Below are 19484 nucleotides of genomic sequence, written 5' to 3' on the forward strand. Positions count from 1 at the left end.
CCTGAGAGATCCATTCATTTTTCGCTGTGACTGCTTTGGCAACACTGCTGTGCTGCATCCGAGCGTTACAGAGAGAGATTGTTCTGTTCTGTGTGAGACTGGTAAGCCTTAGCCTGCCATTTCTCACTGTGTACTTCATCCTCACTTCAGTGCTACTTAATTAATATATTTAATAATAATAATTTGATTAATTTAATTTTTTTAAAATTAATTTGTCATCAACTTTAGTGTAAGTGCTGTTGAGTTGACAGTGCACCCAGTGCCTCAGTGGCACTGGGGTGCCCTTGCCCTGGGCTGGCACTAGTGCCTATTGCCTGTCCTGCTTAAATAAATTAAATAGAATTTATAAATTACAATTTAATAGAATCTATAATTTAATAGTTCATTATAATATTATATATATATATATATTTGTCAGTCATATATATATATACTATAGTATACTAGTGTAGAGTGTACTGTAGACATTCATCTACTAGTGTCTAATTTAAAATCAGTAATATTAATTAATATAATTAATAATTGAATTCATTATAAAATTATATATATATTTGTCAGTTATAGTTAGTAATAGTATACTATTGTAGAGTGTACTGTAGACATTCAGAACATCTACTAGTGTCTAATCTAAAATCAGTAATATCAATAATTCTCTAATTCTTTCTTATCTTAATAGTTAATTAAATTAGCTATAAATAAAAGTAATAATATTAATTAATTACTACTAGCGTATAGTTCAGCTAATCTTATTAGTACTGGTGCTGCAGCTCTATAGTTTGTGCTTTGTTTTAGCAACAGTAAGAGACCAAGTCAATTTTTCTTAATTAATCTTTCATTTTATTTCATTTGTTTTGCTCACCTCAGTCCATCAGTGAAGTGAACTTGTTGGGCTAGTGAGTGCAGCCGCATAAGTGCTGTGTTTTTTTTTGATCAGCAAGCAGTGACGTTAACTGTTTTGCAAAGATTTTCTCATTTATTTTACATTTTATTTCAATTTTATTAAAAGTACCCTTAGTGTTTTGCTCACCTCAGTCCATCAGTGAAGTGAACTTGTTGGGCTAGTGAGTGCAGCAAGCAGTGAAGATAACTGTTTTGCTGTGACATTTTATTTTATTTCTAATTCTTTTCAAGAAAAATTGACTGTGACGAGCTGTACTAAGCAAAGCTTCAAGCTACTAGCTGTAGTACTAAAATAATTCTAATCTTCTTTAATCTTAATCTATAATATATTATAAATAATAATATTCTAATTCATAATCTATAATATAAGTAATTCTAATTCTAAATTCTAATTCATAATCTATATTCTTCTATCTATAATACATAATATATAAGTAAATTAGTTCTAATCTATTAATATTATATAACTTAATATTAATTAATAAATCATATACTGAATCTGATTTAACCTCACTTTAGCTTAGTGGGTTTGAGAGCGTCTGCCTAGAGGTAGACTTATAGTAAGGAAATATAGCTTTAGGCTAGCATAGTGGTAGGCTAAGCTCTTAGGCCCGTGTAAATTCAAATTAAAAATAAAATACTGCTAGTTATTAAATAGTTAATCTTGAGTTAATAATTTCAATAACTTTAGGATTTTGGCAGATTGCACACAGCACAGTGCAGTAGTGCATAGTTTTACTTTTTAAGCAGTAGCACTGAAGAGAACTTCCTCTAATTTTTTTGTCTTTAATTCGTTTTTCCTTTTTTTTATTTTTATTTTTTTATTTTTTTTTTTATAGTTTTTTAAACACTACACTACACTACACTACACTACACTACACACACAACACAAAATTTGAAATGGATCCTCCTTTTGGGACTAAGGAGGGACAAGCTCCATCTACCACCACCACCACCACCACCAGCACCACCACCAGCACCACCACCAGCTCTAAGATGCAGCCTTTGCGTCAGTCTAGTCGGCCAAGTAGGCCAAGCTCTCGCTTATCATTTGGGGAAGCATTGCTTGAAGGATCATCAAGTAAAGGAAAGGCACCAAAAGCAGGCAGTAGTAGTGCGGCTAGGCCCACAAGCTCTATGGTTTTTTACGGAAAGCCTAAAGCACCAGAAGCACGTTCAAAGTTAAAGGGTAGCACAAGTAGTACCAGCCCAGTGACTAAAAAGAAGTGCCTTTTGCCCCAAGCAGCATCTTCCCCATCCACCAGCAGCATGCAAGGTACCAAGCAGAGCCAAATTAGCAGCAAGACTCAGAGGGGTCCCAAACCAAAGCGATCTCATTCCTTTGTAGGGAAAACCACCACCACCACCACCCCCGCCTCTACCACCACTAGTGCTGCGCCTACTGTTCCCACTGGTACCGCCACGCCATGTCCTCCTAGTACCTCTAGCAAGCCACCAAGTCCTTACAAAATTTTTGTAAAGACAGTTAGAGAGAGGGCTACACATAGTGGAACTCCACCTAGCGAGGTAGCAGAGGAGCCTGAGACTGAGAGGCCAAGTGCAGAGTCTATTCTTCCTGCTCGCACTACTACTAGTCACGAGTCTCACGACGATATCAGTCTTAGCTCCAGCCTAGCAGGAATTCCATTCGATCTGGCTAATGAAGAGCTAGACTATGAGCCAGAGGAAGTAGAGGAGATGAGTGGTCAGGAATCAGATTCCTCAGGGAGCAGTGTCCAAATGACTAGTGCACAATTTTCCCCTGAGCCTCCACCTTCTCCGCTACGATCATCACCATCACCACCACCAGCAGCAGCAGCAAAACCTAGCAAATCTAAAGCAATTAGCAGTCCCACTATGGCCAGTACTGTTACCACCAGTCCCACCACCACTAGTTCTGCCTCTGTTCATCCACCCCGAGCAGTAAGAGCAGCACCCAAGGCACACTCCAAGGCTATGCGCGCCCCAATTTGGGAGCACTTTGAAAATGTTGAAGAAGGGCGCTATGGAAAGTGCAAACATTGTGGGAAGCTAATAAGCAGAGGGAAAGTGTCTGGCCATTTTACCAGTGCTAGCATGAAGCATCACCTCAGCACTCAACACAACGCTGTGCTATTGGGGAAAGATGCAGAGGTAAAACTTAGTGCAGGCAGCATAGCTGGTGGCCGTGGAAAAACCCCAACAGCTTCTTCTTCTGAGCCAATAGCAGCAGCAGCAGCAGCAGCAACTAGTGCTGGCAGCCAGAGACCAAGGCAGGTTGGAGCACTGCATGCCCAGCCCACCCTGGAAGAATTTGGGGCATTCCACTCCAAGAGAACGATGCCCAAACAGCAGGCCAATAAAGTAACGCGACTTATTGGTCAGTTCATTGCTGTTGGAGGGGCATCCTTCTCCATGATTGAAGGGGAGCCTTTCAAACAATTGATGGCGGCTGTGGCTCCACAATACACAGTTCCGTCACGTTCCACTTTCAGCAGGAACATTGTCCCCTCGCTGTATCGGTCCTGTGTTGCAGCAGTGAAAGAGGAGCTTTCCAAGGCTGCTGGTCAGTGTGTTCATTTCACTACAGATTTGTGGAGTGCACCTAGCGCCCAGCATGCCTTTCTTTCTTTGACAGCACACTGGTGGCAGCCCGGTGTGTCTAAGGAAGTTGCTGCAGCAGGCTACCGATCATTCCTTCTCCATGCAGAAGTGATGGATGAAAAGCACACTTCCCAAAATATTCTGCATGCGATTAGGAAAATGTTTAGCCTTTGGGTGGGAGCAGAGGCGGGCACCAATGTTGAAGTTGGTTTTGTGGTAACTGACGGAGGTGCCAATATGGTGAAAGCGCTGCGAGATGGTCATATTGTTGGTGTGCGCTGTGCAGCCCACATCATCCATCTTGTAGTGAAGGCAGCAATGTCAGAAGGAACTAATGTGGCAGCAGTAGTTCTGTCCCGCTGCAGAAAGATCGCTGGGCACTTTCACCATAGTGTTAAGGCTAGCCAACTTTTGAGGGAAGAGCAAGAGAGGTCAGGTCTTCCCGTACACTGCCTACGTCAGGATGTCAGTACACGGTGGAACTCCACGTTAGACATGCTAGAGAGGATTTTGGAGCAGCAGAGGGCAATCCATAATCTTGCCTCAGAGCACAATATTGGGATTACCTCTCCATTGAATAGGGAGGATTGGACAGTGATCGCCCAGCTAGTGGCAGTCCTTAAACCATTCAGGGATGCCACAGAAAATTTAAGCTCAAACACTGCCAGTCTGGCCCAGGTAATCCCAGTGTTCTCCCATCTAGGCAGCAAGATGGATGTGTTCCTTGGAAACCGTGAGGCTGTTCAAGGTGGCACTCTACATCCTGACGTAGCAGCCATAGTCAGGAAGCTGAAGGATCTGCTAAAAGTACACCTTCGCAAGCGAATGGAAGAGAGTCCCGAAATGATGCTAGCGTGCCTTTGTGATCCAAGAATTAAGGGAAAGCTAGCTTTGAAATTCAATGTTCTCAGTAGCTACCGGGAGCAATTGGTCAACAAGGTGCGTGACTGGCAGCGTAAAATGGGAATGCTGTCCGAGGAGGGTGAGGTGCAGGAGGAGGAAGAGATGATGTGGTCTGCTACCCCTAGCAGCAGCATCAGCAGCAGTGCCACAAGCAGCACAACACAGCTGAGTGGAGCAGCTGCGTTTTGGGAAGAGGCACTTGGCAGTATAGTTGGACCATCTGACAGAGCTAGCAGCAGAAAGGAGAGTAGTGCTGCTGAAATGGTCAAACTTTACCTCTGTGAAGTTCCTTCTGCTCCTAATGTTGATCCTCTTAGCTACTGGGATGAAAAGAAGAGTGTGTGGCCTGCACTCTCATGGGTTGCGCAGCAGCTTCTATCATGTCCGCCAACCACTGTTCAAAGTGAGCGCGTGTTTTCTATGACTGGAAACATACTGAGTCCACAGCGCTCACGCATGGCACCTCATCTGATGGAGCAGATTGCCTTTCTTAAATTCAATCTGCCCAAATTGGGTTACCCAGCTCTTAGCTTGGAAAGTTAAATTTTTTCTCTCTAATGTTTAAGGTAGTTTCTCCCCCTGGTTGCACTTGCTGCGGTGTGGCAATGCCTGCTACCTCCGCTGGTGTAGCCAATTTACGCTAGGGCCTAGTGTCTGAGCTCTGTAAGTCCGCTCCCAAACGCCTAGGACTGACAGTCTTTGGATGCTTTGCCCTGGGGTGAAACAGGTGAGTGGGTCGTCAATTGCCCACTCATTCACCTTTTTCCGTTTCCAACGCTGCTGCTGGTGGTGGTGCCAGTATCTTTTGCCAGTTCGCTTCCTGGCTGAAATCATGCCTCAGATGTCCCTAATGGAAAGGGTAGTTTCTCCCCCCTGGTTGCACTTGCTGCGGTGTGGCAACGCCTGCTACCTCCGCCGGTGTAGCTAGCTTATGCTAGGGCCTTGTGTCTGAGTTCTGTAGGTCTGCTCCCAAACGCCAAGGACTGACAGTGCTTGGATGCTTTGCCCTGGGGTGAAACAGGTGAGCGGGTCGTCAATTGCCCACTCATTCGCCTTTCCCAATTCTGCTGCTGCTGGTGGTGGTGCCAGTGTCTCTCTTCAATGCCAGTTCGCTTCCTGGCTAGTGTCATGCCTCGAATGTCCCTGATGGTAAGGGTAGTTTCTCCCCCCTGGTTGCACTTGTTGCGGTGTGGCAACGCCTGCTACCTCCGCCGGTGTAGCCAGCTTACGCTAGGGCCTTGTGTCTGAGTTCTGGAAGTCCGCTCCCAAACGCCAAGGACTGACAGTTTTTGGATGCTTTGCCCTGGGGTGAAACAGGTGAGCGGGTCGTCAATTGCCCACTCATTCGCCTTTTCCAATGCTGCTGCTGCTGCTGCTGGTGGTGGTGCCAGTGTCTCTTCTCTGCCAGTTCGCTTCCTGGCTAGTGTCATGCCTCAAATGTCCCTTATGGTAAGGGCAGTTTCTCCCCCCTGGTTGCACTTGCTGCGGTGTGGCAACGCCTGCTACCTCCGCCAATGTAGCCAGCTTACGCTAGGGCCTTGTGTCTGAGCTCTGGAAGTCCGCTCCCAAACGCCAAGGACTGACAGTGTTTGGATGCTTTGCTCTGGGGTGAAACAGGTGAGTGGGTCGCCAATTGCCCACTCATTCGCCTTTCCCAATTCTGCTGCTGCTGCTGCTGGTGGTGGTGCCAGTGTCTCTTCGATGCCAGTTCGCTTCCTGGCTAGTGTCATGAATCAAATGTCCCTAATGGTAAGGGCAGTTTCTCCCCCCTGGCTGCCTCTGTCTGCGGTGTGGCAACGCCTGCTACCTCCGCCGGAGTGGCCAGCTTACGCTAGGGCCTTGTGTCTGAGCTCTGGAAGTCTGCTGCCAAACGTTTAAGACTGACAGTGTTTGGGTGCTTTGCCCTGGGGTGAAACAGGTGAGTGGGTCGCCAATTGCCCACTCATTCGCCTTTCCCATTTTTCAATGCTGCTGCTGGTGGTGGTGGTGGTGCCAGCATCTCTTCTCTGCCAGTTCGCTTCCTGGCTAGAGTCATGCCCAAAATGTCCCTAGTGGTAAGGGCAGTTTCTCCCCTCTGGCTGCGTCTGTTTGCGGTGTGGCAACGCCTGCTACCTCCGCCGGAGTGGCCAGCTTACGCTAGGGCCTTGTGTCTGAGCTCTGGAAGTCTGCTGCCAAACGTCTAAGACTGACAGTGTTTGGGTGCTTTGCCCTGGGGTGAAACAGGTGAGCGGGTCGCCAATTGCCCTCTCATTCGCCTTTCCAATTTTTCAATGCTGCTGGTGGTGGTGGTGGTGGTGGTGGTGGTGGTGCCAGCATCTCTTCTCTGCCAGTTCGCTTCCTGGCTAGAGTCATGCCCAAAATGTCCCTAATTGTAAGGGCAGTTTCTCCTCCCTGGCTGCCTCTGTCTGCGGTGTGGCAACGCCTGCTACCTCCGCCGGAGTGGCCAGCTTACGCTAGGGCCTTGTGTCTGAGCTCTGGAAGTCTGCTGCCAAACGTCTAAGACTGACAGTGTTTGGGTGCTTTGCCCTGGGGTGAAACAGGTGAGCGGGTCGCCAATTGCCCTCTCATTCGCCTTTCCAATTTTTCAATGCTGCTGGTGGTGGTGGTGGTGGTGGTGGTGGTGCCAGCATCTCTTCTCTGCCAGTTCGCTTCCTGGCTAGAGTCATGCCCAAAATGTCCCTAATTGTAAGGGCAGTTTCTCCCCCCTGGCTGCCTCTGTCTGCGGTGTGGCAACGCCTGCTACCTCCGCCGGAGTGGCCAGCTTACGCTAGGGCCTTGTGTCTGAGCTCTGGAAGTCTGCTGCCAAACGTCTAAGACTGACAGTGTTTGGGTGCTTTGCCCTGGGGTGAAACAGGTGAGTGGGTCGCCAATTGCCCACTCATTCGCCTTTTCAATGCTGCTGCTGGTGGTGGTGCCAGCATCTCTTCTCTGCCAGTTCGCTTCCTGGCTAGAGTCATGCCCAAAATGTCCCTAATGGTAAGGGCAGTTTCTCCCCCCTGGCTGCCTCTGTTTGCGGTGTGGCAACGCCTGCTACCTCCGCCGGAGTGGCCAGCTTACGCTAGGGCCTTGTGTCTGAGCTCTGGAAGTCTGCTGCCAAACGTCTAAGACTGACAGTGTTTGGGTGCTTTGCCCTGGGGTGAAACAGGTGAGTGGGTCGCCAATTGCCCACTCATTCGCCTTTTCAATGCTGCTGCTGGTGGTGGTGCCAGCATCTCTTCTCTGCCAGTTCGCTTCCTGGCTAGTGTCATGCCTCAAATGTCCCTAATTGTAAGGGCAGTTTCTCCCCCCTGGCTGCCTCTGTCTGCGGTGTGGCAACGCCTGCTACCTCCGCCGGAGTGGCCAGCTTACGCTAGGGCCTTGTGTCTGAGCTCTGGAAGTCTGCTGCCAAACGTCTAAGACTGACAGTGTTTGGGTGCTTTGCCCTGGGGTGAAACAGGTGAGCGGGTCGCCAATTGCCCTCTCATTCGCCTTTCCAATTTTTCAATGCTGCTGGTGGTGGTGGTGGTGGTGGTGGTGCCAGCATCTCTTCTCTGCCAGTTCGCTTCCTGGCTAGAGTCATGCCCAAAATGTCCCTAATTGTAAGGGCAGTTTCTCCCCCCTGGCTGCCTCTGTCTGCGGTGTGGCAACGCCTGCTACCTCCGCCGGAGTGGCCAGCTTACGCTAGGGCCTTGTGTCTGAGCTCTGGAAGTCTGCTGCCAAACGTCTAAGACTGACAGTGTTTGGGTGCTTTGCCCTGGGGTGAAACAGGTGAGTGGGTCGCCAATTGCCCACTCATTCGCCTTTTCAATGCTGCTGCTGGTGGTGGTGCCAGCATCTCTTCTCTGCCAGTTCGCTTCCTGGCTAGTGTCATGCCTCAAATGTCCCTAATTGTAAGGGCAGTTTCTCCCCCCTGGCTGCCTCTGTCTGCGGTGTGGCAACGCCTGCTACCTCCGCCGGAGTGGCCAGCTTACGCTAGGGCCTTGTGTCTGAGCTCTGGAAGTCTGCTGCCAAACGTCTAAGACTGACAGTGTTTGGGTGCTTTGCCCTGGGGTGAAACAGGTGAGCGGGTCGCCAATTGCCCTCTCATTCGCCTTTCCAATTTTTCAATGCTGCTGGTGGTGGTGGTGGTGGTGGTGGTGCCAGCATCTCTTCTCTGCCAGTTCGCTTCCTGGCTAGAGTCATGCCCAAAATGTCCCTAATTGTAAGGGCAGTTTCTCCCCCCTGGCTGCCTCTGTCTGCGGTGTGGCAACGCCTGCTACCTCCGCCGGAGTGGCCAGCTTACGCTAGGGCCTTGTGTCTGAGCTCTGGAAGTCTGCTGCCAAACGTCTAAGACTGACAGTGTTTGGGTGCTTTGCCCTGGGGTGAAACAGGTGAGTGGGTCGCCAATTGCCCACTCATTCGCCTTTTCAATGCTGCTGCTGGTGGTGGTGCCAGCATCTCTTCTCTGCCAGTTCGCTTCCTGGCTAGTGTCATGCCTCAAATGTCCCTAATTGTAAGGGCAGTTTCTCCCCCCTGGCTGCCTCTGTCTGCGGTGTGGCAACGCCTGCTACCTCCGCCGGAGTGGCCAGCTTACGCTAGGGCCTTGTGTCTGAGCTCTGGAAGTCTGCTGCCAAACGTCTAAGACTGACAGTGTTTGGGTGCTTTGCCCTGGGGTGAAACAGGTGAGCGGGTCGCCAATTGCCCTCTCATTCGCCTTTCCAATTTTTCAATGCTGCTGGTGGTGGTGGTGGTGGTGGTGGTGCCAGCATCTCTTCTCTGCCAGTTCGCTTCCTGGCTAGAGTCATGCCCAAAATGTCCCTAATTGTAAGGGCAGTTTCTCCCCCCTGGCTGCCTCTGTCTGCGGTGTGGCAACGCCTGCTACCTCCGCCGGAGTGGCCAGCTTACGCTAGGGCCTTGTGTCTGAGCTCTGGAAGTCTGCTGCCAAACGTCTAAGACTGACAGTGTTTGGGTGCTTTGCCCTGGGGTGAAACAGGTGAGTGGGTCGCCAATTGCCCACTCATTCGCCTTTTCAATGCTGCTGCTGGTGGTGGTGCCAGCATCTCTTCTCTGCCAGTTCGCTTCCTGGCTAGAGTCATGCCCAAAATGTCCCTAATGGTAAGGGCAGTTTCTCCCCCCTGGCTGCCTCTGTTTGCGGTGTGGCAACGCCTGCTACCTCCGCCGGAGTGGCCAGCTTACGCTAGGGCCTTGTGTCTGAGCTCTGGAAGTCTGCTGCCAAACGTCTAAGACTGACAGTGTTTGGGTGCTTTGCCCTGGGGTGAAACAGGTGAGCGGGTCGCCAATTGCCCACTCATTTGCCTTTCCCATTTCCTTTTCCATTTCATTATTTTCCTTCTGATACACAACCAACCAAACATAACACACACAATAACACATATAACACATATAACACACAGTGACATCACACATAACACACATACACACACACTTACAATGCACAAAACACAAGGACCTTTTCCTTGTTATTTGCCCTGGCCTTCACTCACTAATAGCATTACATTAACACTATAACTCACACTTCACCCTATAACATTTTTCCATCCACATACCTGCCAACAGACCCAACTTTTTCAGGGACAGTCCTGCTTTTTTCCAGTCCTGTCCCATCTAATTTAGCTAAACTAGGTATGCAAAATGCAAATACACATAGGTAGTTATAGCTCGGTAGGTAACGCTACTATAAACATTTAATAAATATAATCAAGTACTAAATAATAAATCTAACTTTAAAATACATTTAAATAAACCCCTATTTTTTTTTAAAAAAAAACATTAAAATTTAATTATTATTATTTAGACATAATCCATCTTTAACCAAACCAGTGCACTGCTACTAATCTTAAACATAACCGTACATTAACCCTAAGCTATTTTTTAGTTCTTGTCCAACATTTTTCCATCAGCATACCTGCCAACACACCCAAGATTTTGGTGGACAGTCCTGCTATTTTCCAGTCCTGTCCAATAAGTAAGTTGGGTTGTTGCAAAGTATGCCATTGTAAATAGGTAGCAAATGTTAGGCATGTAAAGTGGTCCAAAATCAATTTAAAAATGTAAAATATTCCCTATTCTTTTATTAAACATCTATGGACAGTACACCTCGGTATGTGTGTGCAACTCTATTGGTCGTTTCGGCAGGGGGCTCGCCTGCCATCAACGAATGAAGTGCATTCTGCAGTTCTGCAATTCACTCGTTGATGCCAGACCAGCCCCCTGCCGAAACGACCAATAGAGCTGCACACACGTACCTTCACGGCAGCTGCTGCTGCTGTGATGTGTTATTAACCCCGTATTAACCCCTGCTAGGCAACCAGGAGGAAAACGAAGATTAAACGAGCACGAAGAATGTCCGCGAATATTCGCCCGAAGAGAAGACAGGAACGGGCGAATATTCGCGGAATACGAAGATTTTTTTTTCCCCGAAGACGAGCACGAAGACGAACACGAAGAGCCCCCTGGTGCCCAAGTCTAATATATATATATATATATGTATATATATATATATATATATATATATATGTATAAAGTATATATAAAGTGTAATCAGTTTTCGAGAGCACCACCAATTGTTGTGTGTATCCACTTCAGATATTTGGCACTCAGTCTTGTATAAACTCCAGGTATTTTTGGGTTTCCACATTGATACCCAAATGACACAATTCCTCTCAGTGAATTTCCACAAATTAGAGGTCCTCCAGAGTCGCCCTGCAATAAAAATGGTGAGTAAGGTCAATATTTTTCAAGTTTTCAACCGCTACTCTCACAGTACATGACATGTCATCTCTTTACAGGGCCGGGCAGGCAATGGCCTAGGAGCTCTGGCACTTTAAGGTTGCGGCCACCTGATGACATCAGTGCGACAGACAAGGTACTTTTTTTCTGCTCATGTTGCATTTACTCGATGTGCCAGATGCTTAATTATATTACATGCTACTTGTCATGTCCTTTTACAGCGCTACGGAATTTGATGGCACTATATAAAACAATAAATAATAATGTCTATGTATCAGTATATGTGAGCATGAATGTCTATGTATAAGTGTATGTGAGCATGAATGTCTATGTATAAGCGTATGTGAATGAGTGTGTAGGTGTGTTTTAGTGAGTAAGTGCGTGTTTGAGGGGGCAGGGGGCAAAGAAGGCACAGACAAGTTGTTTTGGGTCAATGATGGCACAGATAAGTTGTTTGAGGGCAATGATGGCAAATGTTGGTGTGCTAAGCCAGGCTTAATTGGGAGGAGGCTTACTTACAAATGTGTGAGCATGAACGCTTGTGAGAGAGCGAGTATATGTTAACATAAGTGTATAAGTGTGTATCGGGTGTAAGTGAGTATGTCCGTGTGCATGTGTGTTCAAGTCTGTTCAAATGTGACAGTGTGTGAAAAGATATGTGCCAGTGTGTATGTGTGTTACTGGTGGGGCAAGGGCATCTATAGATGGCTAGGCATGGACTTAATTATATTGCATCCACTGACATTCCCACATAAAACATTTTAATATGTGTAATCATTTTATTCTCTAATTAAGGGGATGTATACTTACTAAGCATGCATCATCTTTTCGTTTCTTTAGTGGTCCTGCGCAGATCATGTCGTCAGTGATTCTTGTGTAAAGTTTTTCATAGATTTTTTGGCAGGAGGTTGTTGCAACAATGGTTAAATTTGCTTCCCGTAGAACATTGGATGGCTTCTCGCTTTTGGGACTCATCATCCCCCATCCCGCAGTGCTGCACAATGGTTTTTTTATATTTTCATCAGAGGTTGGAAGTGGAAAAACGTTCACAAATTTGTTTAATTTGGCTGCACTCTTTAACTATTAATACAAAATATAAAAAGTTGACTTAAAATATATACTTTGAAACAGTAATAGATTCAAGAAAACCATTGTCTTGGGTATCACCAGCAATGCATATTTTAATCTCCTAAAATTGCAATGGGTAGATCAGACTGTTTCTTTCTTTCAGACTGATGTCCCGTACATAGTGATCTTTCTTTATGTGATCACAAAATGATGAAAAAAAAAACAGTATGATGAAAAAAATAATGATGAAAAAAATAAAAGTATTATTCAAAATCACATAAAAAGAGGCCAACATGACATGTCCAAAACATAACTTCCTCTTAACTTGTTTAATAAAGCACACTCCACTTTATTTTATTTTAACTATGCTTTATTTTGTAATTGATTGTGAGAATCCTTGGTATCTTGTAGTTGAAACCTACCGTACTTTCTATTTTATCCGGAAAGCACTCTCACCAGATCTAGACTAATAACTATTAATTTTGAGGCAATAACCTGCAATTGCCTTGGCTTGATATTCCATAATCCGAGGATCTAAATTAGGTTAAAAAGAAAAATATATATATATTTCACTTATAATACCGCATTTAGAGTAAATATTACCTGCACAAGCTGAATATCGTTTAACTTTTTACAATAATCAAACGCAGGGTGTGGAACCCACTTTAAAACCTGAAGTCTCTGCTGTTCTTTTTCTCTTTCCTTCCAATTATGAGCACCGAGGATAACCTCTGTACTGTTATTCCTGAAACAAAACATTTAGATGTCCATTAGAACTTCAACTTCAATGTCACTTCAAAGGTTGCGTAAAAAATAAAATTCTGAAAATAAACTGGAGCCGGTGAAGCAGAGATATCTCTTAGTCACAAGATACAAATATCAGATTCACTGGAATAAAAAGTTTCCCTAAGTTTTAAACGAAATATTTCCTAAATAATTTTACTGAAAGCTAAAAAAAAAAAAGTTCCTGCATTAGGCAGTTCTAATAATTGAACTAAGTTATGGTATCTGCCGTGACGGCGATCTTCCTCCTTTAACTTGCATCTGCCTCGCTGCCAGAAAAGATCAATTCTTATAAACCATGTTCCATATAAAAGGGTTAATTTTGTTAAAATAGGGAAAAAAATTCGATGTTCGCTTTAAACAACAACATTTTCTTGGAATTTAAGCAGCCCTCAAATATACTTACATTTTACAGTGTGCTGCAGTTAAAATCCAGTTGGGGCGAATTAAGGTCCCTCCACAGAATTCTGTGTTTTTCAGTAGTACCATGTATGGTCTAGAATGAGGTTTAGCTTCATTTCCACCAAAAATTTCCACAAACTCACCTAAAGATTAAAAAAAATAACACATATATATTTATCAATGACGCTGTCTTATCGATTATTAAACCAGGTTGGCTCATATCCATACCTTGTCAATAATCAGGAATGGATGTACAAGGTGATCTTTAATGTTCCAATGCATTAATATCCTATATTGCTATAGAAGATCTATGGATTACTGCAGTGGCTCGTGTCTTTCTTACGGATTCTCAAAGCCCACCAACAATTTTCTGAGGGTATTTTGTGTACAGATATATGGAGATATTTAAAGCTAGAGGAGCTCACATTGGATGTGGTACCATTGGGACCATTGGATATTTGTGTCCAGCAGTCCGTATCAGGAGACATACTTACATCTGGCAATGAGCAGTGGAAGGAAGAATGCGCAGAGGATGGAGAGACGCCCCATTCTAGATGTAAAGTTGTGTTGTGTTTTCATTAACAATAATGTGACTATATAGCCTTGAAAAGGGGCTGTGGTTTTTATGCTGTTTCGGAAATCTGCCCTATGACAAATGTGTGGTTACAAAATTGCTTCATGTGGCTAGAGAAGGAGGCGCTTACATAGCCCTGCTAAACTTTCAAGAAACTACTTATTTTGTGTAAAATGGAAATGGACAGTTTGAAAAAAAATATATATATATAATTTATATTATAAATATATATAATTTATATATAATATAAATTGTTATTAATTTTATAGCACCATTACATACCTTGGAGCTATACATCATTAAAAATATTATCTTTTATATAGTGCCAGCAATTTACGCAGCGCTTCATTTTCGAGGGGTATGACAAGACTAGAATTGACAGAGTAAGACACATCGATACATTTGGTGGAGGGAGTTCGGCTCGTAATCTTGAGGGAATGGGGTGAGGACAAACTTAAAGAACAGAAAATGGGTAAAAATAGTAAGTAGTGCATCGTGTAATGATTTGGATTTACCAAAACAGAAGGTAAGGAGGGCTCTGCTCCGAAGAGCTTACAATCTAATAGGAGGTGGGGTATATTACGCAACAGCCAAAAGGGATCTCAGTCTAAACATTGCTTACACTGGCAGATCACAATAATAATAATTAGGTACACCAAGCATGTGGACAGGGGTTCCTGACCTCTGGAGCCGTCAGTAATCTAATGAATAATCTGCTAATCATCGCTACCAAACTGCTGTAGTTGCACTGAGCAGATTACCATAGCCAGGGTGTAAACTGGGTCATGTTACCCCGCTGTACAAGTACAGCAGCTACTACCACGTAGGAACAGAGGAGGATGCACAAGGTAAGGACCTATATGTGTGTGTGTTTATGTATGTCTGTGTGTGTGCATTCGCACTTATGGACAAGATAGATATGAAGGAGACCAGCCAAGACTGACTTACAGTAGTCAAGATGAGAAAAAATGAGAGTCTGAATGAGACAATCTTCATCACATAGATCTCACTTATACACATATAAATACACTATATGGACAAAAGTATTGGGACACACCTCTTAGTTATTAAATTCAGGTGTTTAAACCAGACCCATTACCACAGGTGTATAAAATCAAGCACCTAGCCATGTACTCTGCATTTACAGACTTTTGTAAAGTTCTGAAGCACTCTGATAGGATCCCACCTTTGCAATAAGTCAGTTCCGAAAAATTTCTCTCAAGGCTCCAGAACTACCACTGTCTACGTGAAGTATAATTTCCATATAAATCTGCATGTCTTGGATGACAAATTGGATGACAACAGTCAGTGTGGGGTTAAATATAACAGCACTGTCTCTTGAATATTCATTAAAGATGAATCCTTCCCTTAACTTAAGTAAATAACCTAATCAAGGGAAATAATACCGTATTTGCTCGATTATAAGATGACCCTGATTATAAGACGACCCCCCAAAATCTGAATATTAATTTAGGAAAAAAAGAAAAAGCCTGAATATAAGACGACCCTATAGGAAAAAAGTTTTACCAGTAAATGTTAATTCATGTAAACTATTACATTTTTTAATAAAAGCTATGATTGAGAAAAATATTTTTTTGTTTTTATTTCCTTGTATTTTCCAACCTGCCCCCCAGTTACGCACATCTGCCCCCAGGCTTGCCACTCCAATATGGCACTGTGGCCCATGATATGCCTTTTAACCCTCTATATGCCACTGTGCCCCATGATATGCCTTTTAACCCCCTATGTGCCACTCTGCCTCCAGAAAAGCCTTATACCCCTATATGCCACTCTGGCATTTAGGGGGTTAAAAGGCATATTATGGGGCAGAGTGGCATATAGGGAGGTATAAGGCATTTCAGGAGGCAGAGTGGCGTTCAGGGGGTTAAAAGGCATTTCATAGAGCACTCTGCCTCCAGAAATGCCCTATGCCCCCATTTAACACTCCCCCCCCACCCCACACACACTTACCGGTGGTTCCATATTCCTGCTGTATACCGGGGCAGCACTCTTCCTTACGCTGCAGCCGGAAGTAGGTGTGGCTAGCAGCGGGGGTTGTCTGCGTCCATCGCGCAGACCTTCCCCGGCTGTCAGAGATCAGACTGCGCGATGGACGCAGACAACCCCCGCTGCTAGCCACACCTCCATCCGGCTGCAGCAGAAGTTGTCTACGCGGATCGGGTGGACGTCAACCCGCTGCCCCGGTATACAGCAGGAAAATGGAAGCACCGGTAAGTGTGTGGGGTGGGGGGGGAGACAGAAGGATCCAGGTCCCCTGCAGCGGTGCGGGGGATCTGGATCTTAGTCTCATAGTCAGACCTCTATTTGAGGTCTGATTATAAGACGACCCCGATTAGCATTTGCTCTGAAAAAAAAACTTGTCTTATAATCGAGCAAATACGGTAAATGACCCTGCTATACATAAGACATAGCACCCTAAGCTACTATTACAATTAACAAATTAAATCTGCTATTTGGATTGCACATGCGTGGGCTAAACTCATTGCATTATAGGGTAATAGTTGTTGTGGCTTTAACACATACCAATTGTTCTCATTTTTAGAAGCATCACGTTGAGTCAGGACAAAATGTTTCACATTTGAAAGAGACCCTGAGGTGAGACACCACCTTCATTGCAAATACACCTAGCTATGTTTGGTGGTCATATTTCTTCTTAAGTATAGTGGTTTCAGCTTGGTGAAAAAAGAAGAAGCCACACGTGGTCAACGTTCTTCTGAAATGTTCCAGGAAACTACCCATAACCGTCTTTGTGCAATTACATTTTAAGACAAAAAAGAAACTGTCACTTGCATTACCCTGTTGAAGGTGGACCTGACAGCTAATGCTTGCTTTGGTTATAGAATAAAATGCGTTTGGTGTTAGCTTGATCAGTAGAAATTTTATGGATGTACTCTACAATCTTTAATGCATGATTTGCATGGATCTCTTATACTTGAAGACGTGTGTACAGTAAACTATAGATGGAAATATATATGATCTGAGTCCTTGTATCCGGGTTAATTGAGTGTGGACTACTTATCAATATCTTAATGTTTGAGAAGGACAGCCTGTCCTCAGAACCCAAATCCATCATTCCCTCTTTCCTCCGGTGACATCCATCTTTTTTTGGCGGTACGACTCTATATAAATAACAGGAAATGGGTCTATAGATTAAATTAAAATAACACACATTTTTGTTGTAATTGCCTTAATCACTAAGAAAAAATATCAGTGCCTTCTTTTGGCCATTTGGAAGACATATTTATTGCATCAGATAAATCATCTTCTGTAAATATTACCATTGTGTCTGTGGTGTTTCATTACATTCTACTTGTTACATTTTAGCAGCCACTTCATGGTGGAACAGCGAATACGAGTAATTGATGTTTTTGTACTGAAAGATATTCTCCTATAAAAAAATAGTTTAAAGGACCCTGAAAATGTTTCCTGTAGGATTTATTTCTGCAAATGTGTAACTCTGCATGCAAATGACATGCAACATATGCCGGAAAAGGAGTACATTAATAATACACAATACAAAAAATTGTATCCATATCAGAGATGCGTACTTTTGAGATTTGTACAAATTCATTAACAACCAAAAACTTACTCAGACACATAACCAGACAACATGCTAACATACCCAAATACATGTTCACACACTAATATACTCAGATACATAACCAGACAACATGCTAACATACCCAAATACATGTTCACACTACTATACTCAGACACATAACCAGACAACATGCTAACATACCCAAATACATGTTCACACTAATATACTCAGATACATAACCAGACAACATGCTAACATACACAAATACATGTTCACACACTAATATACTCAGATACATAACCAGACAACATGCTAACATACCCAAATACATGTTCACACTACTATACTCAGACACATAACCAGACAACATGCTAACATACCCAAATACATGTTCACACTACTATACTCAGACACATAACCAGACAACATGCTAACATACCCAAATACATGTTCACACTAATATACTCAGATACATAACCAGACAACATGCTAACATACACAAATACATGTTCACACACTAATATACTCAGATACATAACCAGACAACATGCTAACATACCCAAATACATGTTCACACTACTATACTCAGACACATAACCAGACAACATGCTAACATACCCAAATACATGTTCACACACTAATATACTCGGACACATAAAAAAGGCCATAGTCAGATGGTCAGAGGTTTACATTTAAAATAACATTTTACTTTACCAAGGGGATGGTAGATAAATGGAGCAGCCTCCCATCCGAAGTGGTAGAGGCTAACACAGCAAGGGAATTTAAACATGCTTGGGATAGTCGTATGTCTCCTGAATCAAAGACGAGACCAACGATTGATTAAGGTCTGAGTCTTCCCATCAGGAAAAACGGGTGACTAGATGGGCTGAATTTTAAGTTTCTAAGTTAGATTGTTTAAGTAGAAGATTATAGCAAAAAAAAGGTTTTATTAAAGAAAGTGAACGTTTGGTTTAGTTGTAAATGTATGGTTCTAAACCCCCTTAATTGAGTGCCTTGATTTCATCATAATGCATGAATGAAATATAAAAATACAATAAAAAAAATGTAACACCCTCCATCACAATATTGAACTTAACAAACAAGTGATACCTTTACGGGTAACTATAAGGAAGTCATCAAGCTGAGTAACACACCACCACTTACCGAACGATATCGGTACACCACTTCCTGGAAAATTAGATGTCACGTTCTTAAAAATGTCGAAGTGGAGACCCTCAGTCATTGTGCCTTTAACTTGAAACCGAAAAAAATGATATGTCATGCAAAGTACAGAACACAGAAGAATAGAGAAAATTGGCCAATCATTATAATGCTAGATGATTCTCGAATATAAGATTTCTGACAAACATTGAAAAAGAACTTTGTTTAAAAAAAAAAAAGAGTTTTTATCGGCTTATACAGTTTTCTTTATAAATCGGTTTAGCCTTAATAAGGTGTCTAGAGGACATTAATAGAAAATGTGGTCAGCCTAGTTAAAACAGGAGATCCAAAAACAGGGAATCACCGATGCAAGAACGCGGGTAAATGTTGCTCAAAGCCTAATGTTTGTCAACAGAGAAGAGACAAAAGACAATAGGAACAGGTACCCTGATTTATGAAGGGGATTAAGTACGAAAGGAGCGATCCTGTTGCTTTGTAAGTTTAGTGACATACATAGGCAGTTACATGGTAAAATAGTAAGTGTAGTTGAAGAAGAAGAAAAGAAAGACATGCATAACCTGTCATCCACCTTTATAGAGGGTCTTAGATATAATGTAAGGAAGGTTTCCCAACAGAGGTGGTAGAGGCTAATACAGTGACGGAATGGGCCAAATAGGTCTTATCTGCTATCAAATTCTATGTTTCCATGTTTTGTGCTAACTAAAAACAAAACCTTTACTTTTTATGTGTCAGTTAGATTTTTTAAGGCTTTCGAGCTAATTCTTGATAAACAAGTATCTTTTCTTGAATGTGCGAATCACTGTTCTTACTGTAAAGGAT

The 19484-nt window shown here is 43.5% G+C and overlaps 1 protein-coding gene across 1 annotated transcript; it reads right to left on the reverse strand.

Moving 5' to 3' along the window:
* Positions 1 to 10905: 10905 nt before the first annotated feature.
* Positions 10906 to 18726, reverse strand: LOC149283778 (granzyme A-like). The gene is made up of 5 exons (XM_089497294.1): positions 18648 to 18726; positions 13352 to 13490; positions 12766 to 12907; positions 11905 to 12174; positions 10906 to 11067 (listed from the first exon to the last, which is right to left on the reverse strand). The coding sequence occupies exons 1-5, from the start codon at positions 18724 to 18726 to the stop codon at positions 10906 to 10908; spliced, it is 792 nt and encodes a 263-aa protein (XP_089353420.1).
* Positions 18727 to 19484: the final 758 nt, after the last annotated feature.

This window comes from Sceloporus occidentalis, unplaced genomic scaffold (genome assembly GCF_023333645.1).
Source record: "Sceloporus occidentalis isolate IW3139 unplaced genomic scaffold, rSceOcc1.0.p SCAF_101, whole genome shotgun sequence".
NCBI lineage: Eukaryota > Metazoa > Chordata > Lepidosauria > Squamata > Phrynosomatidae > Sceloporus > Sceloporus occidentalis.